The sequence below is a fragment of the Hemitrygon akajei genome, chromosome 21 (genome assembly GCF_048418815.1).
Source record: "Hemitrygon akajei chromosome 21, sHemAka1.3, whole genome shotgun sequence".
Classification (NCBI taxonomy): Eukaryota; Metazoa; Chordata; class Chondrichthyes; order Myliobatiformes; family Dasyatidae; genus Hemitrygon; species Hemitrygon akajei.
The window spans coordinates 70,243,376-70,270,315 of NC_133144.1; the positions used below are offsets into that span (position 1 = coordinate 70,243,376).

Below are 26,940 nucleotides of genomic sequence, written 5' to 3' on the forward strand. Positions count from 1 at the left end.
AACTTAATGGGTACTTTGCTTCAGACTTCACTGTAGAAGACAGTAGCTGTGTGCTAAATGTCCGTGAGTGTCAGGGAGCAGGAGTGAGTGCCATTGCTATCATAAAGGAAGAAATGCAAGGCAAACTCAAAGGTCTTTAGGTGGATATATCACCTGGACCAGATGGACTACATCCCAGAGTCCTGACAGAGGTTGCTGAAAAGATAGCAGATGTATTTTTCATGATTTTTCAAGAATCACTTGATTCTGGCAGGGTCCTGGAGGACTGGAAAATTGCAAATGTCACTCCACTTTTCAAGAAGGGAGGAAGGCAAAAGAAAGGAAACAATGAGCCATTTAGTCTAACCTCAGTGGTTGGGAAAGTGTTGGAATCTATTATTAAATTTGAGATTTCAGGGTACTTAGAGGCTAATGATAAAATAAGTTAACGTCAGCAAGATTTCTGTAAAGGGAAATCTTGTCTGACCAATTTGTTAGAGTTCTTCGATGAAGTAACAGGCAGGGTAGACAAAGGAGAGGCAGTGGATGTCATTTACTTGAATTTTCAGAAGGCATTTGAAAAGGTGCCACATTTGAGGCTGCTTAACAGGATAAAATCCTGTAGCGTTACAGGAAAGATACTGGCATGGATAGTGGAATAGCTCACAAGCAAGAAAGCGAGTGGGAATAGAGGAGGCCTTTTCTGGTTGGCTGCCAGTGACTAGTGGTGTTCTTCAGGGGTCAGTATTGGGACTGCTATTTCTCACATTATTTGTCAGTGATTTAGATAATGGAATTGATAAATTTGTGGCAAAGTTTGTGGATGATACGAAGACAGGTGGAGCGGTAGGCCACGCTGAGAAAGAAGTGTGATTGCAGCAGGACTTAGACAAAGTTGAAGAATCAGCTAAAAAGTGGCAGACGGAATACAGTGTTGGCAAATGTACAATAATTCATTTTGGTAAAAGGAACAATAGTGCAGGCTAATATCTAAATGGGGAGAAGTTTCAAACATCTGAGATGTAGAGGGACTGAGGAGTCCTTGGGAAAGACTCCCAGAGGTTAATTTACAGACTGAGTCTGTGGTAAAGAAGGCAAATGCATTTATTTGTAGATAATGTAGCCTTTGATAAAGTCCCACATAGGAGATTAGTGGGCAAAATTAGGGCACATGGTACTGGGGGCAGAGTACTGACATGGATTGAAAATTGGCTGGCTGACAGGAAACAAGAGTGTAGCGATTAACAGGTCCCTTTCGGAATGGCAGGCTGGGACCAGTGGGGTACCGCAAGGTTTGGTGCTGGGACTGCAGCTGTTTACAATATATGTTAATGATTTAGATGAAGGGATTAAAAGTGACATTAGCAAATTTGCCGATGACACAAAGCTGGGTGGCAGTGTGAAATATCAGGAGGATGTTATGAGAATGTAGGGTGACTTAGACAGGCTAGGTGAGTGGGCAAATGTATGGCAGATGCAGTTTAATGTGGATAAGTGTGAGGTTATCCACTTTGGTGGAAAGAACAGGAAGGCAGATTACTATCTAAATGGAGTCAAGTTAGGAAAAGGGGAAGTACAACTTGATCTAAGTGTTCTTGTACATCAGTCAATGAAAGCAAGCATGCAGGTACAGCAGGCAGTGAAGAAAGCTAATGGCATGCTGGCCTTTATAACAAGAGGAATTGAGTATAGGAGTAAAGAGGTCCTTCTGCAGCTGTACCAAGACCCTGGTGAGACCCCACCTGGAGTATTGTGTGCAGTTTTGGTCTCCAAATTTGAGGAAGGACATTCTTGCTATTGAGGGAGTGCAGCATAGGTTCACAAGGTTAATTCCCGGAAGGGCAGGACTGTCATATGTTGAAAGATTGGAGCGACTGGACTTGTATACACTGGAATTTAGATGAATGAGAGGGGATCTGATTGAAACATATAAGATTATTAAGGGATTGGACACGCTGGAGGCAAGAAGCATGCTCCCGCTGATGGGTGAGTCCAGAACTAGAGGCCACAGTTTAAGAATAAGGGATAGGCCATTTAGAACAGAGATGCGGAAAAACTTTTTCATCCAGAGAGTGGTGGATATTTGGAATGCTCTGCCCCAGAAGGCAGTGGAGGCCAAGTCTCTGGATGCTTTCAAGAGAGTTAGATAGAGCTCTTATAGATAGCGGGTTCAAGGGATATGGGGAGAGGGCAGGAACGGGGTATTGATTGTGTATGATCAGCCATGATCACAGTGAATGGCGGTGCTGGCTAGAAGGGCCGAATGGCCTACCCCTGCACCTACTGTCTATTGTCTATTATTTCAAGGGGAATAGAATATAAAAGCAAGGAGTTAATGCTGAGCTTTATAAGACACTAGCCAGACCATACTTGGAGTACTGTCAACAGTTTTGGGCCCCATATCTCAGGAAGGATGTACTGTCATTGGATAGAGTCCAGAGGAGGTTCATGAGGATGATTCACAGAATGAAGGGGTTAACATATAAGGAGCATTTGACAGCTTTGGGCCTGTACCCACTGTAATTTAGACGAATGTGGGCAGCGGGATCTCACTGAAACCTACTGAATGGTGAAAGGACTAGATGAGGTGGATGTGGAGAGGATTATTTCCTATGGTAGGGGTACCCTGAACTAGAAGGCACAGCCTCAAATTTAAGGCGAGACATTTTAGAACAGCGGCAAGGAGGAATTTTTAAGCCAGAGAATAGTGAATCTCTGGAATGCTCTGCCACAGACTCAGGTGGAGGCCAAGTCCGTGGGTATATTTAGGGCGGAAGTTGATAATTTCCTGATCGGTCAGGGCATTAAACGATAAGGTGACAAGGCATGTGTATAGGGTTGAGTGGGATCTGGGATCAGCCATGATGGAATGGCAGAGCAGACTCAATGGGTTGAATGGTCTAATTCTGCTCCTCTGTCTTATGGACTTTATTCCTTGACCCAATCACCTAGTTTAGCTAGATTCTGTTATAATCTTAAATGGCTTTCTTCACTATGCACTGTACCACCAATTTTCATGTTGTCCAGAAACATACTAACCATATGAAATCATTACCATTGATGGCAAACAACAGTGGACCCATCATCATTCACTGTGGCATATAACCTCTGGACACAGGCCTTCAATGGGAAAAACAACCCTCTACTACCATCCTTTCAAGATCCATCCACAAGCCAATTTTGTATCCAGAGGGTTAACTTACCCTGGAGCCCATGTGATCTAATCTTCTAGACCAGTCCACCATATGGGCCTTATTAAATGCCTTGTTAAATCCACTAGGAAACTTCTACCATACTACCCTTGTCAATCTTCAAAAACTCAATCAAATTTGTTAGACATTATTTTCAATTCACAAAGTCATGCAAACTATCCTTTGTTAATCTTTGCCTTTCCAAATGTAGATAGATGCTGTTTCACAGAATTCCTTCTAGTAACTTTTTTGCCACGGAACTTAGGATCACTAGCTTGTCATTCCCTGCTTGTCCTCACAGCCCTTCTTGAATGAAGACCCAGCATTAGCAATCCTCCAGTATTTCAGTATCCCACCTGTGGTTAACAATGATACAAATTTCTCTGTAAGGGCTCCAGTAATTCCTTCTCTGGCTTCTCACATGCCCTATGATACACTTAGACCATAGAACAATACAGCACAGGATCAAGCCCTTTGACCCACAATGCATGCCAGTCCAATTAAATTAGTAATCAAATGGCCAACTAAACTAATCTCTTCTGCCTACACAATGTCTATACCCTTCCATTTTCCTCACATTCATGTGCCTATCTTAACATCTCTTAAAGGTCCCCCATGTATCTATCTCTACCACCACCCAGTGACATTCCAGAAACCCATCACTCTCTGTGTAAAATCTTGCCCCTCACACCACCTTTGAAGTTAATCCCCCTTACTTTAATTGCATGCCCTTTGGTATTAGATATTTCAACCCTGGGAAAAATATACTGTCTACTCTATTTGCGCATGTCATAATCTTATAAACCTCTATCCGATCCCCCACAGCCTCTGCCACACCTGAGAAGACAACCCAAGTTTGTCCAACCTCTTGTTATAGCACATGCTGTCAAATCCAGGCAGCATCCTGGTAAAGTTCTTTTGCATCCCATCCAAAGCCTCAACATCCATCCTATAATGGAATGAGAAGAACGGTATGCAATACTCCAGCCAAACTAGAGTTTTATATAGTTGCAACGTAACTTCTTGACTTTTGTATTCAGTGCTTTGACTGATAAAGGAAAGAATGTCATATACCTTCTTAATCAACCTGTCAACCTGTATAACTACACTCAGGGAGCTATGAACTTGGACCCCAAAATCCATCTGCTCATCAACACCATTAAGGTTCCTGTCCTTAACAGTGTACTATCTCTTTACGTTTTACCTACCAAGGAGCAACTCTTCACATTTGGTTAGATTAAACTCTATTAACCATTTCTTTGCCCATCAGTTTCTTCAACTGATCTATATCTCATATTTGTTGAAATTTGACAGGGAGAAAGTAAAGTCTTACATAGCAGTATTTCAGTAGAGTAAAGGAAATTACAGTGGTATGAGAGAGGAGTTGGTCAAAGTAAATTAGAAGATGCTGGCAGAGATGAAAGCAGAACAGCAATGACATGAGTTTCTGGGGAAAAAACGAGGAAGATGCAGGGCAGATGCATTCCAAAAATGAAGAAATACTCAAATGGCAAAATAATACAATCGTGGCTGACAAGAGAGGTCAAAGCTATGTAAAAGCAGAAGAGAGGGCACACAACAAAACAAAAATTAGCGGGAAGACAGAAGGTTGGGAAGCTTTTAAAAACCTACAGAGAGCAACTAAAAGAATCATTAGGAGGGAAAAGATTAAATATGAAAGCAAGCTAGCAAACAATATCAGAGTGGATAGTAAAAGCTTTTACAAGTATTTAAAAATAAAAGAAATAGGAGCACCAGAAAATGAGACCAGAGAAATAATAACGGAGCCCAAGGAGATGGCAGATGAACTCAATGAGTATTTTGCACCAGTCTTCACTGCAGAAGACACTAGCAGTGTGCCTAATGTTGAAGAGTACGAGGGAAGAGAAGTGAATGCAGTTACTATTGCTAGGGAGAAGGTGCACCAAAAGCTGAAAAACTTAAGGGTACATAAGTCACCCAGACTAGATTAACTACACCATAGGGTTCTGAAAGAGGTAGTTGTAGAGATTGTGGAGGCATTAGCAATGATCTTTCAAAAATCATTAGACTCTGGCATCGAGGTCAGAGGACTGGAAAATTAAAATTGCAGTCACTCCACTCTTTAAGAAGGCAGAAAGGTAGCAGAAAGGAAATTATAGACCAGTTAGCCTGACCTCAGTGGTTGGGAAGATGTTGGGAGTCAATTGTTATGGATGAGGTTATGGAGTACTTGGAGACGCAGGACAAGATAGGAGAAAGTCAGCATGGTTTCCTCAAGGGAAAATCTTACTACATCTGTTGGAATTCTTTGAGGAGATTACAGATAGGATAGATAAAGACGATGCAGTGGATGTTGTATATTTGGACTTTCAGAAGGCCTTTAACAAGGTGCCACATATCAGGCTGCTTACCAAGTTAAGAGCCTACGTATTACAGGAAAGTTACTGACATGGATAGAGCATTAGCTGATTGGTAGGAGGCAGTGAGTGGGAATAAAAGGATCCTTTTCTGGTTGGCTGCCAGTGACTAGTGGTGTTCTGCAGAGGTCAGTGTTGGGACCACTTCTTTTTATGCTGTATATCAATGATTTAGATGATGAAATAGATGGCTTTGTTGCCAAGTTTGCAGATGATACAAAGATTGGTGGAGGGGCAGGTACTGTTGAGGAAACAGGTAGGCTGCAGAAGGACTTACATTAGGAGAATGGACAGAAGAGTGGCAAATGAAATACAATGTTGGAAAATGCATGCTCATGCACTTTGGTAGTAGGAATAAATGTGCAGATTATTTTTTAAACGGGAAGAAAATCTGAAAATCTGAGATGCAAAGGAACTTGGGATTCCTTGTGCAGAACACCCTAAAGGTTGGTAGTGAGGAAAGCATATGCAATGTTAGCATTCATTTTAAGAGGTGTTGAATACAAGAGCAGGGATGTGATGCTGAAGCATTATAAGCCACTGGTGAATCCTTATCCTAAGTACTGTGAACAATTTTGGGCTCCTCATCCAAGAAAAGATGTACTGGTATTGGAGAGGGTTCAGAGGAGGTTCACAAACATCATTCTGGGAATGAAAGGGTTATCATATGAGGAACATTGCTCCAAGGCCTAGACAGTGTGTAAAGGATGTTTCCCATGGTGGGGGAAGTCTTGGACAAGAGGGAACAGCCTCAGCATAAAGGGGAGTCCATTTAAAACAGAGATGCCCAGAGAAATTTCTTTAGCCAGAGGATAGTGATTTTGTGGAACTTATTACCTCAGGCAGCTATAGTGGCTAAGTCATTGGGTGTATTTAAGGCAGAGCTTGATTGCGCCTTGATTAGACACAACATCAAAGGTTATGGGGAGTAGGCCGGGGAGTGGAGCTGAGAAGGGGAAGAAAGGATCAGCTATGAATAGTGGAGCAGACTCAATGGGCCAAATGGCCTAATTCTGCTTCTATGTCTTATGATCTTATGGTCTTATAATTTGTCAGTTACCTACGCTATTCATAATATCAGGAATCTTCATATCATCTGCAAATTTACGAACCCACACATCTACATTTTCAATCAGGACATTCATATACATTACAAACTGCAGAGATCCCAGCTCACATCCCTATGGAATGCAACTAAGCACAGACCTCCAGCTAGAATAAATCCTTTTGACTATTACACTCTATGTTCTATGGCACATCAGTTCTGAATCCAAAGTGGCTAATTCACCATTGATCCTATGCCTCATAATCTTCTGGATGGGCCTCCCATGAGGGACCTTGACAAATGCCTTGGAAAAATCCACGCAGACAACATCAACAACTCTTCCTTCATCAACCACCTGTATCACCTTTTAAAAAACTCAATGAAGTTAGGAAGACATGACTTGCCCCACACAAAGCCATACTGGCTCTTCCTATTTAAGTCAAGGTTTCCAAATACTCATAAATCCGATCTTTAAAAATTCTCTCTAGTTACTTCCCTAACATTGGCGAGACTCACTGGTCTATAGTTTGCAGGATTATCTCTAGTTCCCTTCTTGAATAATGAAACAAATGGATCACTTGGTCAGGCCCAGCGATTTATTCACCTTTATGTGGTTTGAGACTGCCAGGCACTCCTCCTTAATAATGTGGGTGTTTGAGGACATCATTGTTCTTTTTCCTGAATTCCATAGCTTCCATGACCTCAACAGACATTCCGATCTTGCTCACCTCCAGTGGCTGCACACAGAGACATCCTTAAGGGAGCCATTCTCTCTCTAGTTAGTTTTTTGCTTTTAATATCTTCATTGAAACCCTTAGGATTCTCCTTTACCTTCCCTGTCAAAGCTACCTCATGTCCTCTTTTTCCCACTTCATAATTTCCCTCTTAAAAGTACTCCTAGGTTAGTTATCCTCTTCAAATTTGCTCGATCTCAGCTGCCTATACCTGACCAGAGCCTCGATATCCCTCGTTAACCAGAGTTCCTAATCTGCCAGTTTTGCCCTTCACTCTAACAGGAATCATGTTGAGACTGAACTCGCCCTATTCCACTTTTAAAGTCCTCCAACAACTGTCCCTTTACTTGCAAACAGCTCCTCCCAATCAACCTTTGCAGGTTCATATCTAATGTTTTTAAAATTAGCCTTGCCTCATTTAGGACTAACTTGTGGACCAGTTCTATTTGTCCATAACTACTATAAGACTAATATAATTAAGTTCAAAGTTCTAAGTACGTTTATTATTGAAGTATTCCTACATTATACAACCTTGTGATTTGTCTCCTTACAGAAACAAAGAAACCCAAAAGAACCCGTAATAAAGACTGTTAATCACCCAATGTGCAGACAGACAAAACAAATTGTGTAAATAATAAAAATAAGCAAATAGCATTCTGTCTCCACAAAACAACACTGGGAGTTCGAGGCTAAGTTATACAAATGCTACAGGTTAAAATGTTAGGTTCATAAGTGTAGTATTAGCATATTCAACTAGAAAGAGATCGAGAAACAGTTTATCATCTGAGTTCCTCTGGAACAGACTAACCTGGGCTACTTTGACCGAATTCTGTGTGGAGCCACCTGCATGATATTCCACTTTGAACTTCTTCACAAGTTCATCAAACCTGCAAAAAAAAAAACCAAGAGTTAGTTAGATGCTGCATAGGGTCATTCAGCCAAATGAAAGGAATGAAGTTGGACCAGGTAAAATTCTCTGACAGGAAATCTGTTCTCATTATATGTTCAACAACAGTCCACTGCAAAATTAACTTTACAGCTGGTCTATATTCTAAAAGTTACACTCAAAGTAAAATGCATTGCTCATTACCATTACTACACTGCCTAGCATTTTAATCACCTACATTTCATGCCCTTTACTGGTTAGATTTGTGTGTTCATAAGACCATAAGACATAGGAGCAGAATTAAAGAAAGCGGGGCGAAGTTAAGATGGTGCTAAACAGTAACTCCTGTGCTTGAATCTTAGGAAACAGCCTTATTTCTATCTTTGATATCTTTTTTTCCCTTTTCAGGGTGTGGGGGGTTCTTCTGAAGACCCTGACCTGGGGTTACACTCTGACTTTGGTTCTTTGCAGGAATGGGACCCGCTCTCAGGGCTGCATTTCGATATCCCAAGGATGCGGTCTGGAAGACAAGCATGCCTTCAGGGTTCCAGGATTTCGTGGCTCTGGGGATGTGCTGATTCTAGGTTGGCGCACTGATTAAAGCATTGTGGGAGAACACAGAACACCGCGAGCTGCTGGGAGTTGTGTGTCCGGAGAGCTGCGCCTTTTTGGTGCTGACTCTCCAGGCGCAGAGCTCAGGAAAAACGATGCAACAGATTTTTATAGACAATAGGTGCAGAAGTAGACCATTCGACCCTTCTAGCCTGCACCGCCATTCTGAGATCATGGCTGATCATCTACTATCAATACCCGGTTCCTGCTTTGTCTCCATATCCCTTGATTCCCCTATCCATAAGATACCCATCTAGCTCCTTCTTGAAAGCATCCAGAGAATTGGCCTCCACTGCCTTCCGTGGCAGTGCATTCCACACCCCCACAACTCTCTGGGAGAAGAAGTTTTTCCTTAACTCTGTCCTAAATGACCTACCCCTTATTCTCAAACCATGCCCTCTGGTACTGGACTCTCCCAGCATCTGGAACATATTTCCTGCCTCTATCTTATCCAATCCTTTAATAATCTTATATGTTGCAATCAGATCCCCTCTCAGTCTCCTTAATTCCAGCGTGTACAAGCCCAGTCTCTCTAACCTCTCTGTGTAAGACAGTCTGGACACCCCAAGGATTAACCTCGTGAATCTACACTGCACTTCCTCTATAGCCAGGATGTCCTTCCTTAACCCTGGAGACCAAAACTGTACACAATACTCCAGGTGTGGTCTCACCAGGGCCCTGTACAAATGCAAAAGGATTTCCTTGCTCTTGTACTCAATTCCCTTTGTAATAAAGGCCAACATTCTATTAGCCTTCTTCACTGCCTGCTGCACTTGCTCATTCACCTTCAGTGACTGATGAACAAGGACTCCTAGATCTCTTTGTATTTCTCCCTTACCTAACTCTACACCGTTCAGATAATAATCTGCCTTCCTGTTCTTACTCCCAAAGTGGATAACCTCACACTTATTCACATTAAACGTCATCTGCCAAGTATCTGCCCACTCACTCAGCCTATCCAAGTCACCCTGAATTCTCCTAACATCCTCATCACGTCACACTGCCACCCAGCTTAGTATCATCAGCAAACTTGCTGATGCTATTCTCAATGCCTTCATCCAAACCGTTGATGTAAATCGTAAACAGCTGTGCTCCCAATACCGAGCCCTGTGGCACCCCACTAGTCACCACCTGCCATTCTGAGAAACACCCATTCACCGTTAATATCTGCCAACCAGTTTTCTATCCATGTCAATATCTTCCCCCCCAATGCCATGAGCTCTGATTTTACCCACCAATCTCCTGTGTGGGACCTTATCAAATGCCTTCTGAAAATCGAGGTACACTACATCCACTGGATCTCCCTTGTCTAACTTCCTGGTTACATCCTCGAAAAACTCCAATAGATTAGTCAAGCATGATTTGCCCTTGGTAAATGCATGCTGGCTCTGCCCAATCCTATCACTGCTATCTAACATAGAATACGTACACAACGCTGGAAGAACTCAGCAGGCCAGGCAGCATCCGTGAGAAAAGAGTAGCCAACATTTCGGGCCGACACCCTTCATCAGGAATGGGGGGGAAGAGAGGGCCGAAGCCCAGTAATAGAGATAGGGGAGGGGGTAGGGCGTAGAGGTGCCAGGTGGAAAACCAATCAGAGGAAAGATAAAGGGGGGGGAGGGGGAGGGGATAAGCATAAAAGAACTATAGAGATAAAGAAGCAGAAAGTTGAAAGGGGGAGAGGCAGAGAGGGACCTGGGATAGGGGGAGGGGAGGGAATTACCGGAAATTGGAGAATTCAATGTTCATACCACCAGGCTGGAAGCTACCCAGACGGTAGATGAGGTGTTGCTTCTCCAACCTGAGTCTGGCATCATCATGGCAGTAAAGGAGGCCATGTATGGACATATCTAGATGGGAATGAGAGGCAGAGTTGAAGTGGGTGGCAAACGGGAGGTCCTGTCTATTGTGACGGACAGAGCATAGGTGCTCGACGAAGCGGTCCCCCAATCTGGGTCGGGTCTCGCCGATGTAGAGGAGGCCACACCGGGAGCACCGGATGCAATAGATGACTCCAGCAGACTCGCAGGTGAAGTGTTGCCTCACCTGGAAGGACTGTCTGGGGCCCGGAATAGTGGTAAGGGGGGGGAGGTGATCATAGCTCAGTGAGTTGTTTGTTATGTCTCCTCTCTCGCTGTGAAACGGGTACACCTCTTTTTCTCGTAGGGAGAGGGGAGAGGGGAGAGGGGAGAGGGGAGAGGGGAGAGGGGAGAGGGGAGAGGGGAGAGGGGAGAGGGGAGAGGGGAGAGGGGAGAGGGGAGAGGGGAGAGGGGAGAGAGAGAGAGAATGAATGAACCTGTGGTATGTCTAATTATCAGGTGAGTGTAGTTTTTGGGGTACTGTAAGTCTGTGTCTTTATTGATGCTTTGCTGCACACTTGAGTGCTCAGTGGAGGGTGCTGATGCTTTTTTGCCGGTGGGGGAGGGGAGGGGTCGGTGCCTTGTTGCTGCTTATGCGTGGGAGGGGGTGTTGGGAGGGTGCTTTGGTGTTCTAATATTTTAACCGTCATTCATTCTTTGGGGCACTTCACTGTTTTTGTGGATGTGTGCAAAGAAAAAGAATTTCAGGATGTATACCTTTCTCTGACATTAAATGCACCTATTGAAACCTGTGGAAATGAGGCCATTTGGCCCATTGACTTTTCTTCACTATTCCATTGTGGCTGATTTATTGTCCTCTCAACTCCATTCTTTTGCCTTCTCTCCATAATCTTTGACACCCTAAGCAAGAACCTACCAAATTAAATATACTCAATGACTTCCACAGCTGTCCGTGACAATAAATTCCACAAATTATTCACCCTCTGGCCAAAGAAATTCCTTCTCATCTCTGTTTGAAATGGACGTCTCTCTATTTAGAATGTCCATTTGATAGATCCTAGACTCACCCACTATAGGAAAAATCCTCTCTGTCCAGGCCTTTCAATATTTGATAGGTCTCAATGAGATCGCCCCCTCATTCTTCTAAACACCAAGTTCAGGCTCCTTGTACGTTAACCCTTTCAACCTCTGAATCATTCTTATGAACCTCCTCTGGATCCTCACCAATACCAGTGCATCTTTTCTTAGATAAGGGGCTCAAAACTACTCACAGTACTTCAAGTGTGGTCTGACCAATGCCTAAGCATCACTAACATGCAACATAAAATCACTGACCAATTTGGTATCCATGCTAGAATCTTTCCTACAATAGCATGGGCTCTTATCTTGTTAAGCAGCCACATGTCTGGCACCTTGTCAAAAGCCTTCTGAAAATTCAAGTAAACAACATCCACTGACTCTCTTGTCTACCTTACCTGTTATTTCCTCAAAAAAGTCCAACAGATTTGTCAGGCAAAATTTCCCCTCAAGGTAAACCTGACTTTATCATGTACCACCTTGTTCCCCAAAAACTCATCCTTAATAATAGACAACATCTTTCCAACCACTGAAATCAGGCTCTGGCCTATAATTTTCTTTCTTCTGCCCCGTCCCTTCTTAAAGAGTGGAGTGACATTTGCAATTTTCCAGTCCTCAGAAGCCATTCTAGGTCATTACTAATGCTGCCACAATCTCTTCAGCGACCTCCTTCTGAACCCTGGGGTGTAGACCATCTGGCCCAGAGGACTTCCCTGCTTCAGACCTTTCAGTTTCCCTTGCACCTGCTCCTTTGTAATAGTATACTGTTTTGGTTGCTTAATTTCCTACACTTAATTAATTAGCTGTAGACACTTGTGAGCGCATTGTACAAAGATGAAACAGAGTGTGGTTGAAAGGATGATTACTGATACTTAAAGAATTTTCAACTGCTCAACTTCCATAAAAGACCATTGGCACTGAAAGGCAAGTTATAACCTTTCCAGTAACTTTGTGCAAGAAAGCTCCCTGCTTAGATCTGAAACAAGATTTTTGTTTTGGCACCTGTGGCTATAATTTGTGATACCGAAAGAGATCATCAACTGAACTCACCCCTAAATACAGCACTGTAGCTTTTGTACTCCTGCTGATCACCCTTTAGCCTCATCCTGCCCTTCCCCCACCACTTACCTGGCCTCATCTGCCACTTTTATTTCTTTCTCTGCTTCCCAGTTCCTCCTCTCCCCACAGTTCCATTTGCCAATCATCCCTAGCCCACTTTATTACTGACTGGTTCCTGTCTCACCTTCCCTCCCTTTTTATACTGGCTATCTTCCCTATCAACACAATTTCCACCTGAAACATAGAACATTTCTTCCCCTCTCCACAGATGCTGATTGAGTCGCCGAGTTTTTCCAAAGGCTTGTATTTTGGCCCTCATCCCAGCATCTACAGTTTCTAGTATCACACTAATTGTTTTGATCTGTCTACAAATGTACTGCCTTTTAGTTTTGGATGCAAGAATCAATGGCAATTATTTGTGACATGAAGTCTTCAATTTGCCTACTGGCACACAGTAGATACCATCTCATAGGCTCTTCACTCAACCCTAGAACAACTGGACAACAAAGATGCACACATCAGAATGCTCTTTATTGACTTCCGGTCAGCATTCAATACCATCATCCCTTCAAAACTAATTAATAAGCTCCAAGACATTGGCTTTGTGGGAGAAGCCAGAGAAGGGGAGTAGATGGTTGCCTCTGCCAGGAAGCCTGTGACTAATGAAGTGCTTCAGGGATTGGTCATGGATCTGTTGTGTAATGAACCAGATTTGATAAGGGAACTCAAGGTAAAGGAACCACTACGAACTAGTGACCATAATATGATAAATTTTAATCTACAACTTGAGAGGGAGAAGGGAAAATCAGAAGTGTCAGTATTACAGTTGAACAAAGGGGACTATGGAGCCATGAGGAAGGAGCTAGCCAAACTTGATTGGAAGGATACCCTCGCAGGGATGACAGTGGAACAACAATGGCAGGTATTTCTGGGAATAATTCAGAAGGTGCAGGATCAGTTCATTCCAAAGAGGAAGAAAGATTCTAAGGGGAGTTGGGGGCGACCGTGGCTGACAAGGGAAGTCAAGGACAGTATAAAAATAAAAGAGAAGTATAACATAGCAAAGATGAGCGGGAAGCCAGAGGATTGGGAAACTTTTAAAGAGCAACAGAAGATTACTAAAAAGGCAATATGGGGAGAAAAGATGAGGTACGAAGGTAAGCTAGCCAAGAATATAAAGCAGGATAGTAAAAGCTTCTTTAGGTATGCGAAGAGCAAAAAATTAGTTAAGACCAAAGTTGGGTCCTTGAAGGCAGAAATGGGTGAACAAGGAAATGGCAAACGAGTTGAACAAGTACTTTGGATCTGTCTTCATAAGGAGGACACAGACAATCTCCCAGATGTAATAGTGGCTAGAGGACCTAGGGTAACGGAGGAACTGAAGGAAATTCAAATTAGGCAGAAAATGGTGTTGGGTAGACTGATGGGACTGAAGGCCGATAAATCCCCAGGGCCTGATGGTCCACATCCCAGGGTACTTAAAGAGGTGGATCTAGAAATCATGGAAGCATTGGTAATCATTTTCCAATGTTCTATAGATTCAGGATCAGTTCCTACGGATTGGAGGATAGCTTAAGTTATCCCACTTTTTAAGAAAGGAGGGAGACAGAAAACAGGGAATTATAGACCAGTTAGCCTGACATCAGTGGTGAGGAAGATGCTGGAGTCAATTATAAAAGATGAATTATAAAAGATAAAACGGCACATTTGGATAGCGGTAACAGGATTCGTCTGAGTCAGCATGGATTTATGAAGGGGAAATCATGCTTGACTAATCTTCTGGAATTTTTTCAGGACGTAACTATGAAAATTGACAAGGGAGAGCCAGTGGATGTAGTGTACCTGGACTTTCAGAAAGCCTTTGATAAGGTCCCACATAGGAGATTAGTGGGCAAAATTAGAGCACATGGTATTGGGGGTAGGGTACTGACATGGATAGAAAATTGGTTGGCAGACAGCAAATAAAGAGTAGGGATTAATGGGTCCTTTTCAGAATGGCAGGCAGTGACTAGTGGGGTACCGCAAGGCTCGGTGCTGGGACCGCAGCTATTTACAATATACATTAATGATTTAGATGAAGGGATTAAAAGTAACATTAGCAAATTTGCAGATGACACAAAGCTGGGTAGTAGTGTGAAATATGAGTAGGGTGTTAGGAGAATGCAGGGTGACTTGGACAGGTTGGGTGAGTGGGCAGATGCATGGCAGATGCCATTTAATGTGGATAAATGTGAGGTTATCCACTTTGGTGGCAAGAACAGGAAGGCAGATTACTATCTGAATGGTGTCAAGTTAGGAAAAGGGGAAGTACAATGAGATCTAGGTGTCCTTGTTCATCAGTCACTGAAAGTAAGCATGCAGGTACAGCAGGCAGTGAAGAAAGCTAATGGCATGTTGGCCTTCATAACAAGGGGAATTGAGTATAGGAGCAAAGAGGTCCTTCTGCAGTTGTGCAGGGCCCTGGTGAGACCACACCTGGAGTATTGTGTTCAGTTTTGGTCTCCAAATTTGAGGAAGGACATTCTTGCTATTGAGGGAGTGCAGCGTAGGTTCACGAGATTAATTCCCGGGATGGCGGGACTATCATATGTTGAAAGATTGGAGCGACTGGGCTTGTATACACTGGAATTTAGAAGGATGAGAGGGAATCTGATTGAAACATATCAGATTATTAAGGGATTGGACACGCTAGAGGCAGGAAAAATGTTCCCGATGCTGTTGGCGTCCAGAAACTGAAGGCCACAGTTTAAGAATAAGGGGTAGGCCATTTAGAACAGAGTTGAGGAAAAACTTTTTCACCCAGAGAGTTGTGGATCTATGGAATGCTCTGCCTCAGAAGGCAGTGGAGGCTAATTCTCTGGATGCTTTCAAGAAAGAGTTAGACAGAGCTCTTAAAGATAGCCGAGTCAAGGGATATGGGGAGAAGGCAGGAACGGGGTACTGATTGTGGATGATCAGCCATGATCTCATTGAATGGCGGTGCTGGCTCGAAGGGCCGAATGGCCTACTCCTGCACCTATTGTCTATTGTTTGTCATCTATATCAACGATCTGGATCATAACATGCTAAACTGAATAGCAAATTTGCAGATGATACCAAGACTCTGGGTGTGGTGGACATTGAGGAAGACTACCAGAGCTTGCAGCAGGATCTGGACCAGCTAGAAAAATGAGTTGAAAATGGCAGATGGAATTTAATGCAGAAAAGTACACGGTGTTGCACTTCAGTAGGACCAACCAGGGCAGGTCTTACACTGTGAACAGAAAGGCACTAGGACTGTGGTAGAACAAAAGGATCTGTTTTCCCAGATCCATAATTCATTGAAAGTGGCAGCACAGGTAAAGAAAGCTTTTGGCACATTGGCTTTCATAAATCAAAGGTTTTGCTACAGGTGATGGGCTGTTATGTTGAAGTTGTATAAGATGTTGGTGAGGCCTAATTTGGAATATCGTGTGCAGTTTTGGTCACCTACCTACAGGAAAGATGTAAATAAGGTTGAAAGAGTCCAGAGAAAATTTACAAGGATGTTGCCAGGACTAGAAGGCCTGACTAATAAGGAAAGATCGAATAGGTTAGGACCTTATTCCTTGGAACATAGAGATTGAGGGAAGATTTGATGGAGGTATACAAAATTATGAGGGGTACTGAGGTTGGGTGGGGCTACAACCAGAGGTCATGGGTTAAGGGTGAAAGGTGAGAAGTTAATTGTTCAGCACAGATTAGATGGGCCAAAGGACCTTTCTAGGACTCTAAAATTATAATTCATCTGCCATCCTGCAAAGTGATTCTTTCCCAGAGAACGAACCTGCCTAGCTACAGTGTATACAAGGACTGTACAAACAAACTGTGTAAATGGACAGGAACTCTAGCATTAACACCAATATTATTGAGACATTCAGTATAACTAATAACAATAAAAGCATTTACAAGTTAGTGTGCAATTCCATGTGTCTATGACAAGTCCTCACAACAATCAGAGGAAATCACATGCAAGAGGTAAACTATTACCAATTTACTAACTTCCATTTGGACCAAAGTATCTTTGCTGATAGAGTCTACAGCAAAAACAGCAGACAAGCTGAACAAGCTCTTCAACCCAACCAGTCCATAGTGACCATGGTGTCCAACCAGTTAGTCTCAATTTCCTGTGTTTGGCCCAAATCCCTCTAAACTATGCCCCTCCATGTACCAATCCAAGTGCTTCTTAAATGTAAGCACAGACTAGAAGGGTCAAATGGCCTGTTTTCTGTGCTGTAGTGTTCTATCCCATTTGGAGTTGAGCTTTTGAACTGCCTGTATGACATGGCACTTTTGTGGTGTGAAATTAAGTTGCCAAGGTGCAGGATGGCTGCAGCGTGGTGTGTAGGGGCCAAATTGAGGCAGTGGGACCAGGGCCCAAGCCCAAGAGTGAGGTATAAGCTAATTTTTGGCCATTGCTGGAGCAGAATTGAAGCTAATTCAAAGTGGCAGATCCATGTTGAGGCAGTGGATCCCAGGCCCAAGAGCGAGGAACAAGCTGATGTTTGACTGCTTTAAGCACTGGGCCAGACTGGAAAGGTCTGGTACAGGCTGAATCAAGGCAGTGGGATCTGAGCCTGAGAGCATATCAAAATGGCAGGGCCTGGATCCGAGAATGCGGGAAAAGCTGATGTTTGGCTGATTTGCGCACCAGGCCAAACGATATTCCTGGCAGAGCGCTTAGAGGATGTGCAGACCAGCTAGCAGATGTTCTCACTGACATCTTCAACATCTCCGAGTAGCGCCGTTGTTCCAACGTGCTTCAAGGCCGCTACCATCGTCCCTGTGCCAAAGAAGTCTTCAGCGTCCTGCCTCAATGATTACCATCCCGTTGCACTCACATCCATCATCATGAAATGTTTTGAGAGGCTTGCCATGAGGCACATCAAGACCCTGCTGCCCCCCTCACTGGACTCCCTGCAGCTCGCGTACCGTCCCAACCGCTCAACAGACAACGCCACTGCCATCACCCTCCACCTGGCCCTAATCCACTTGGACAAAAAAGACACGTATGTTCAAATGCTGTTCATAGACTTTAGTTCATCATTCAACACAATCATCCCTCAGAAACTGATTGGAAAGCTGAGCCTATTGGGCCTGAACACCTCCCACTGCAACTAGATCCTAGACTTCCTGACTGGGAGATCTCAGTCAGTCTGGATCAGGAGCAGCATCTCCAACACCATCACACTGAGCACAGGGGCCCCGCAGGGCAGTGTGCTCAATCTACTGCTGTTCACTCTGCTGACCCACAACTGTGCTGCAACACACAGCTCGAACCATACCATCAAGTTTGCCGATGACACGGCTGTAGTGGGTCTCATCAGCCAGAACGACAAGTCAGCATACAGAGATTAGGTGCAGTGGCTAATGGACTGGTGCAGAGCCAACAACCTGTCTCTGAATGTGAACAAAACAAGAGATGGTTTTTGACTTCAGGAGGGCACGGAGCAACCACTCTCCGTTGAACATCGACAGCTCCTTGGTAGAGATCGTTAAGGGCATCAAATTTCTTGGTGTTCACCTGACGGAGAATCTCACCTGGTCCCTCAACACCAGCTCCATGGCAAAGAAAGCCCAGCAGCGTCTCTACTTTCTGCAAAGGCTGAGGAAAGTCCATCTCCCACCCCTCCATCCTCACCACATTCTACAGAGGTTGTACTGAGAGCATCCTGAGCAGATGCATCACTGCCTGGTTCGGAAATTGCACCATCTCGGATCGCGAGACCCTGCAGCTGAAAGTGAGGTCAGCTGAGAAGATCATCGGGGTCTCTCTTCCCGCCATTACAGACATTTACATCACACGCTGCATCCGCAAAGTAAGCAGCATTATGAAGAACCCCACGCACCCCTCATACAAACTCTTCTCCCTCCTGCCATCTGGAAAAAGACACCGAAGCATTCTGGCTCTCACGACCAGACTTTGTAACATTTTCTTCCCCCAAGCCATCAGACTCCTCTATACCCAGAGTCTGGACTGACACCAACTTACTGCCCTCTACTGTGCCTATTGTCTTGTTTATTATTTATTGTAATGCCTGCACTATTTTGTGCACTTTATGCAGTCCTGGGCAGGTTTGTAGTCTAGTGTAGTTTTTTGTGCTGTTTTATGTAACACCGTGGTCCTGGAAAACATTGTTTCATTTTTACTGTGCACTGTATCAGCAATTATGGTCGAAATGACAATAAAAAGTGACTTGACTTGAAAAGGTCAGAATGCTGGGAGTCGGTGTGCAGTTTGCTGACGGGTGAGGTTTACTCATCTCTGTGCTGAACTGAGACTGTGGCCTGGATCGGCTGCAGTGATGACTGGCTTCGTGGCTGTGAAATCAACTTTGTTAACTTTAGTTCTGAATGTTATTTGCTTACTTCTTACTGTTTGCATGATTTGTTCTGTTTTTGTACATTAAGTGTTTGATGGTCTTCTTTTTTAATGGTTTTTATTGAGTTTCTTTGTTTTATGGCTGCCTGTAAGGAAACAAATCTCATGGTTGCATATAGTATACGTATATACCTTGAACTTTGAGAAGACATACCCTTTAGTAGCACAGTCCTTCTGGTTCAACCATCTGATGGTTGAGAGGTAATAATTGTTCCTGAACCTGGTTGTATGGATACTGAGGCTCCTGTACCTTCTTCCTGATGGCAGCAGCAAGAAGAGAGCATGGCCTAGATGGTGTGGGTCCTTGATGATGGATGCTGCTTTCCTATGATAGCACTCCTTGTAATGTGCTCAGTGGTGGGGAGGGCTTTATCCATGATGGACTGGGCTGTATCCACTACTTTTCATAAGATTTTCCATTCAAAGGCTTTGCTGTTTCTTTACCAGGCTGTAAAGCAACAAGTCAGTATACTCTCCACCACGAATCTATGGAAGTTTGTCAGCGTTCACAAACTTCTAAGAAAGTAGAGGCACTGCCATGCTTCTTTATAATGGCACTTACATGCTGGACCCAGGAGAGATTCCTGAAATGACAACAATGAGGAATTTGAAATTACTGACCCCTCCCCACCTCTGAACCCCCAGGGTCATGGAGTTCTGCTTTCCTCCTCCTGTAGTCAATAATCAGCTCTTTTGTTCTGCTGACATTGATTGAGAGGCTGCTACTGTGGCACTACTCAGTCAGATTTTCAATCTCACTCCTATATTTTGACTCATCACCACCTTTGATTTGGCCAACAACAGTGGTATCGTCAGCAAACTTAATTATGGCATTGAAGCTGTAGTTATCCTCACAGTCATAAGTATAAACCATGTAGAGCAGGGAGGGGGCTGAGCACAGAGAATTGTGGTGCACCTGTGCTGATGGTGATTATACAGATGTTGTTGCCAATTTAAACTGACAGGGGTCTGCAAATGAAGAAATGGAGGATCTAGTTGCACATGGAGGTATTAGACCTATATCTTGGAGCTTATTGATTAGTTATGAGGCATTGATTGCAATGAATGCAGAGCTGTAGTTAATGATGAGCATCACAATGTATACATCTTCACTATCGATGTTCCAGGGTTGAGTGAAGAGCCAATGAATGGCATCTGCTGTTGACCAGTTGTGACAGCAGGCAAACTGGAACAGATCCAAGTCACTCCTCAGGCAGGAGTAGGTATGCTTCATTCACACAAGAACAAAGGGATGCTTTTGACAAACTCAAACAGGTGCTGGCCAGTGCTCCGGCCCTGGGATGTCCCCTCTATGACCACCCCTTCCAGTTATTCATTAATGTCCTGGAAGATTGCACTACAGCAGTCCTTACTCAGACCTATGGAGATAGGAAAAGACTGGTGGCATATTTCTCCACCCGCTTAGACCCAGTGGCAAGAGGTCTCCCACAATGTTCACAGATGCTCCCAGCCATTTACTCTCTCGTAACAGCAGCCTCCAACATAACTCTGCAGCAGCCTATAGTTGTTTATTCCTCACACACTTTAACTGCACTTTTGACCTCCTATCAAACCTAACACCTCACCCAGACTAGATTGAACGGATAAGACGTAGCACTCCTTAATAACCCACTTATCACCTTTGCCTACTGTACTACTATCAACCCCGCCACCTTTTTAGAAAGCCCACCTGAGGACCTCACGGAACCACCCGATGACTGTTTAATGAGGAACCACTTTCTGATCACGCCCCCCCCCCCCCCACCCCCCGCCGCCTGGATCTCTCGGATAAAGCTTTCCAGTCTGCAGATTTAATCCTTTACATTGACGGTAGTTCCTCTGTCTCTGAGCAGGGCACCCGCCTCAGCGGCTATGCAGTTGTAAATGACTCAGCTGTGCTCGAGTCCGCATTCTTGCAGCCCCCTGTATCAGCCCAAAAAGCTGAACTTTTTGCCCTAACCAGAGCTTGTATTTTGGCTAAAGATAAAGTGGCCAACATTTTTACTGACTCCCGCTATGCATTTGGTATCGCCCATGACTTTGGCCAACTGTGGGCACACTGGGGATTTCTCACTTCCACAGGAACCCCTATTCAGAATGCTACCTATGTGCAGAACCTCTTCAAGGCCATCCTCCTCCCAAAATAATTGGCTATTGTTAAGTGCTCAGCACACCTCTCCGATTCCTCCACAGTCTCTGTGTGCTTTAGTAGGGGACAAGTGTATCACCCACATCATAGACGAATCATATAATCTATAACACATGCTATTCAGTCTATCAAGAAACAATTAGATGATTTCAGACAAGGTCCCAAACCAGGGGATGGGTGGTTAGATTGGCTATTAGGAGGTTCCTCGGGTTCCTATTTGCTACATGGGCTTATTACAGATATAATCGCTCTTATTGCTATGTGTCTGTTATTAGTTTGTATTAATACATGTTGCAAGTTGTGTCTGCATGAGCTAAGAAATTCATTAATTCAGGCCCCAATCTGAATGTATTATCATAAAATGATAAAAGGAGGGAATGTAATATTAAGAAGTTAGCATCTTGTAGGCCGCTTATGACCCTGGCAATTTTTGTAAGGGTCATAGCAGCTAAGACTTTGAGAAAAAAGTATAGAAGCACAAATGTTTTCTCATAAGATAAGCTGAGCGGGTGACATCATCCTTGGTATGCCATCTGTACTTAACTTCTGCTTTTGCTTAGAGTAACTTGTATCATTGCTTGATTAATTGCTGTGAAAAACATATTTTCCTTTGTATTCCTTATGACATCTGCAAGATAAGCATTAAAAAGAATGGCTATTTTCAAGGGCAGGAGGTTTTGCTTGTCTGTATCCAGACATAGTGGCAATTAAAACTGTTATAAAGTTAACAATACTCATCTGTATAGGGTTCACATGTATCTGTGTATATATATATATATATATATATATATATATATAAATATAAATATAAATATAAATATAAATAAAAAGAACTGTATTTGCTTCAGAGGCGAGAGACCTTCGAAGCAGCCTCCAAGAGAGTGCTTAAAGAAGGTTCTCTTGGGTAACTTGCTAATAAAGAGTTAAAGTTATGTTCACCGTAGTACATGGTGTCTTTGCATCGGGTAGATTGAAAGAAGTTTACAACACTGCCATCTGGGAAAAGGCACCGAAGCATTCGGGCTCTTACGACCAGACTATGTAACAGTTTCTTCTCCCGAGCCATCAAACTCCTCAATACCCAGAGTCTGGACTGACACCAACTTACTGCTCTCTACTGTGCTTTTTGTCTTGTTTATTATTTATTGTACTGCCCGCACTGATTGGTTCACTTTATGCAGTCCTGGGTAGGTCTGTAGCCTAGCGTAGTTTTTTTCTGTGTTGTTTTTACGTAGTTCGGTGTAGTTTTTGTACTGTTTCATGTAGCACCATGGTCCTGAAAAATGTCTCGTTTTTACTGTGTACTGTACCAGCAGTTATGATTGAAATGACAATAAAAAGTAACTTGACTTGACTATAGTTGACGTTTCTGGCCGAAATCCTTCCACAGGACTGGAGAAAAAAAGCTGAGGAGTAGATTTGTAAGATCAGGGGAGGGGAGAAAGAAATGCCAGGTGATAGGTGAAACTTGGAGGGGGAGGGATAAAGCAAAGAACTAGGAAGTTGATTGGTGAAAGAGACAGAAGGCCATGGAAGAAAGAAAGGGAGGAGGGGGAGGAACACCAGAGGGAGGTGATGGGCGGGCAAGGGACAAGGGGATGGAAAATGGTGAAGGGGGAGAGGTGGGTGGAGGCATTATTGGAAGTTTGGGAAATTGATGTCCGTGCTTTCAGGTTGGAGGCTGCCCAAACGGAATACAAGGTATTCCTCCTCTAACCTAATGCTACGTCCACACTACACCGGATAAATCCGTAACCAAAGCTTTTTCTCTTCGTTTTGAACATCCGTCCACACTAAAACAGTGTTTTTGTCCCCCGAAACCACAGCTTTTCAGAAGCACTGTCCAGGGTGTGTAATTTTGAAAACGCCGCTTGGGCAGATCAGTGTGGATGGGGTAACCGGAGAAATCTGAAAACGCTGTCAGACGGCAGCGCGCCATTTCAATGTTTTCCTGAACGCAACCCCCCACATAATCTAACCATTTCAGAACAGACAGCAATGAGACTGAAGCCAGAAGAGTTAGAAATGTAGTCACCAAATACTTTGACCCATAACTTACTGAATAAAAAAGTATACAGGTTTCCCCCGCAATCTGAAGGTAGAGCGTTCCTATGAAACAGTTTGTAAACCAAAATGTCGTAAAGCAAAGAAGCAATTACCATTAATTTATATAGGAAAATTTTTTGAGTGTTCCCAGACCCAAAAAATAACCTACCAAATCAAACCAAATAACACATAAATCCTAAAATAAAAGCAGGAATGATAATGATAAATACACACCCTATATAAAGTAGAGATAGTAGCGATATTGTATGTACGGTGTAGTTTCACTTATCAAACTTGGGAAGACAGCGAGCCAAAATCAATTGGGAGGAAAGAAAATCGGCACGCACACGCATGCGCGAACAACTGCCCGCACAAGGCTTCACAGTCATTGTAGTCTTTTCGGGGTAAACACACGTATAAAGCGGGCCTTTTACACATGTGTAAAAGCAAAAATCCTCTTTGGTTAGCGAAAACAGGTACTAATGTAGGTCTTTCATAACAGCAAACTGTCGTAAAGCGAACGTTTGAAAAGCAGGGGACACCTGTACTCACTTTGCCCTGTTTTTTGTCCTTGCTTGTATAAATAGGTAAACCACCTTCATACAAGTACTTCTCTGAGAATACATGTATAACAGCCTAATGTAATATTGTATGGAAATACAAGACAATACTGATGGAGACATGTTTTACACATTTAACAAGGTACTTTATTAATGCAACAGAGTTAGTCAATTCTTCAATGTTTGTCGTCAGCCGGTTCATACTGTCCGTGAACTCCCTGTCGGTTGCCTCCATACACTTCAGTATGTTTTTTTTTACTTTCAAGTCCTCCTGCGCGAGAGCCAACAGCTGCCCGTCGTTTTAAGTTTTTGTAGTCTGTAACTGCACAAACGCGCACTTTCACAGTGAGATTCGACACCAAACATGTCGCTTGTTTTTGGTAGATGTGTCCTCTGCATGCGCAGTAGGAGGAGATTCACCGAAATCTCCATTTCAATTGGACAGAGATATTTTTAAAAACGCCTAGTGTGGATACCTATCGTCTTTACGCGAAACCGGCATTTTCAAAATTATCCAGTCTAGTGTGGATGTAGCCTAAGTGTGGCCTTATCCCAACAGTGGAGGAGGTGATGAATTCCCATTCTGATCAGAGATAATTGATGTAGATTTGTTGATCAGCTTTGGCAATTAATGTAAGTATCAGATCCAAACAGAAGGTGGAGAGACACACAGAGGCAGAAAGCTCTTAAAATTTGATCAAAGGATGGGTAACAATGTTGGTATAGGATGTGGGAGAAACTTGCGAAGACAAACATTAATGATCTGAAGGAACCTGAGGGAAGTAAATACTTGGTTTCTTTCAAGTGCCGTGACAGTATGAAATAAACAAGAAACTAGGTTTATTGATAACCTGTACATTGTAATATACAGGGAAAAGTGCTGTTTGTGTCAACTCAAATGACGAAGGATTGTGCTGGGTAGCCCAAAAGTCTCACCATGCTTTTGATGTCAACAAAATATGTCAACATCTCAGTAACCCTAACCATACATTTTAGGATGTGGGAGGAAACCGAACATCAGAAGGAAACACACACTGTTATGAAAATGCACAAACTCCTTACTTTGAGTATTGTGAACAGTTTTGGGCCCCTCATTTTAGAAAAAATGTGCTGGCATTGGAGAGGGTCCAGAGGAGGTTCACAAAGATGATTCCAGGAATAAAATGGTTATCATATGATAGCTCTGGGTCTGTACTCGCTGGAGTTCAGAAGGATAAGGGGAATCTCATTTAAACTTTTCGAATGTTGGAAGGCCTATTCAGTGTAGATGTGAAAAGAATGTTTCCCATGGTGGGAGAGTCTAGGACAAAAGGACACAGCTGCAGAATAAAGGGGTGCCCTTTCAAAACAGATATGCAGAGTAATTTCTTTAGCCAAAGGGTGGTGAATTTCTGGAATTTGTTGCCACATGCATCTGTGGAGGCCAGGTTGTTGGGTCTACTGATAGGTTCTTGATTGGACATGGCATCAAATGTTACGGGGAGAAGGCTGGGATCTGGGTTGAGGAGGAGAAGAAAAAAGGATCAGCCTTGATTGAATGGCAGAGCAGGCTCGATGGGCCAGATGGCCTAATTCAGCTTCTATGTCTTCTGGTCTTACAGATATCATTGGGAATTGAAAGCCGATCTTGCAGCTGGTGCTGTAAAGAGCTGCACTAACCACAATGCTAATGTCTGTAAAACCACAAGATCATGAAATTAAAAGTTTGTTCTAGCTGGGTGGGATACTTGAAGAAGCAATGACATAGGGTTGTGGCAGTTACAAAGTTAACAGGATGTAAACAACTCAGGCTGTGGTACTTTGCAGCATAGAATCATTGCTGCCCTCTGCTGTGTGAAACTTAAAGCTTTAAAGTCCAATACCATATTCAAAATTATGTGCAACTAGAAATGTATATTTCATCAACTTTTTCAGGATCATGACACAGAATTGTTGTGATAGTGAGAATATTGTTATAAACGTTATATTTCATTTTAAGTTATCTACCTAGCTTTACAAAAACAAAGTTGCAGTTGAAGCCATTTCATGTGTCACCAAGTAACAATGTACTCAGCACACCTTTAATGCAAACATGTACATTATTACTTCATTTAACATCTGCAGCTTACAGGAAAGGACATGCTGAAAAGTAACTGCACTGTCGCAATATCTACATTCTCCATACAGTGCCTGTGGGCGTTAACCACAATCCAGAACATTCTGTCAAAGCACCCTTTCCCATAAGTCTCCTGTTACAGAACCAAGTTCAGTTGATTTGTGTAGTAATAATAATGTTCTAAAAAGGTCTCTGTTTTATGCTTAATTATTAGTACGCAGAAACTACCATTCGCACAGCTACAGTATCAGATACTGCTGTTAACATTTTTTCATGGTTCGTTCACCATAAAAAAAATGAAACCTAGCCTGCTTTCTGTTGTACTTACTTTTTAAATCATTAAACATTTAAAGTTGGCTTTTGTCAAACTGTAAACCCATCAAAGGGAACAGCTGATCAGCAGATCAATGCAATCCATACATCATATATGAAAAGAGGCAATGGAGTCCTACTGAATAGAGCAGATTATCTTCAAAAATTCTCCACAATATTAAGGTACAAGGTACAAATTTTAAAGGAGGTTGAATGTAGGTCAGTAAAGCAGTAAATAAAACAATGCTTTGTAAATGTCAAAAAATGAAGATGGCACAAGCGAACAATGAGACCAACAGCAATGTCCTGCATACAGTTCACAAAACTACTTATTTTACTTAACACAAAGTATACTGCACGTGCTGTGGTCAAATCAAGATGTACAAACAAGCTGGATGAACTCAGCAGGTCGGGCAGCATCCGTTGAAATGAGCAGTCAACGTTTTGGGCCGAGACCCTTCATCAGGACTGAAGGAGGAGGGGGCAGGAGCCCTATAGAGAAGGTTGGGGGGAGGATGGAAGGTGCCAGGTGAAAAACCAATCAGAGGAAAGATCAAGGGGTGGGGGATGGGAAGC

At 43.2% G+C, this 26,940-nt stretch overlaps 1 protein-coding gene across 5 annotated transcripts in view; it reads right to left on the reverse strand.

The window, feature by feature from the left end:
- LOC140714427 (adenosine kinase-like) overlaps positions 1-26,940 on the reverse strand; it is a 283,738-nt gene that overhangs the window by 154,339 nt on the left and 102,459 nt on the right. For all 5 annotated transcript variants that reach the window (XR_012095871.1, XM_073025719.1, XM_073025720.1 and 2 more), the window contains exon 4: positions 8,157-8,235. Coding sequence is in view for 4 of the 5 variants with exons in the window: in XM_073025719.1 (XP_072881820.1) it covers positions 8,157-8,235 (79 nt within the window). In the remaining variant the exon portion in view is untranslated. The remainder of the gene's footprint in view (positions 1-8,156; positions 8,236-26,940) is intronic.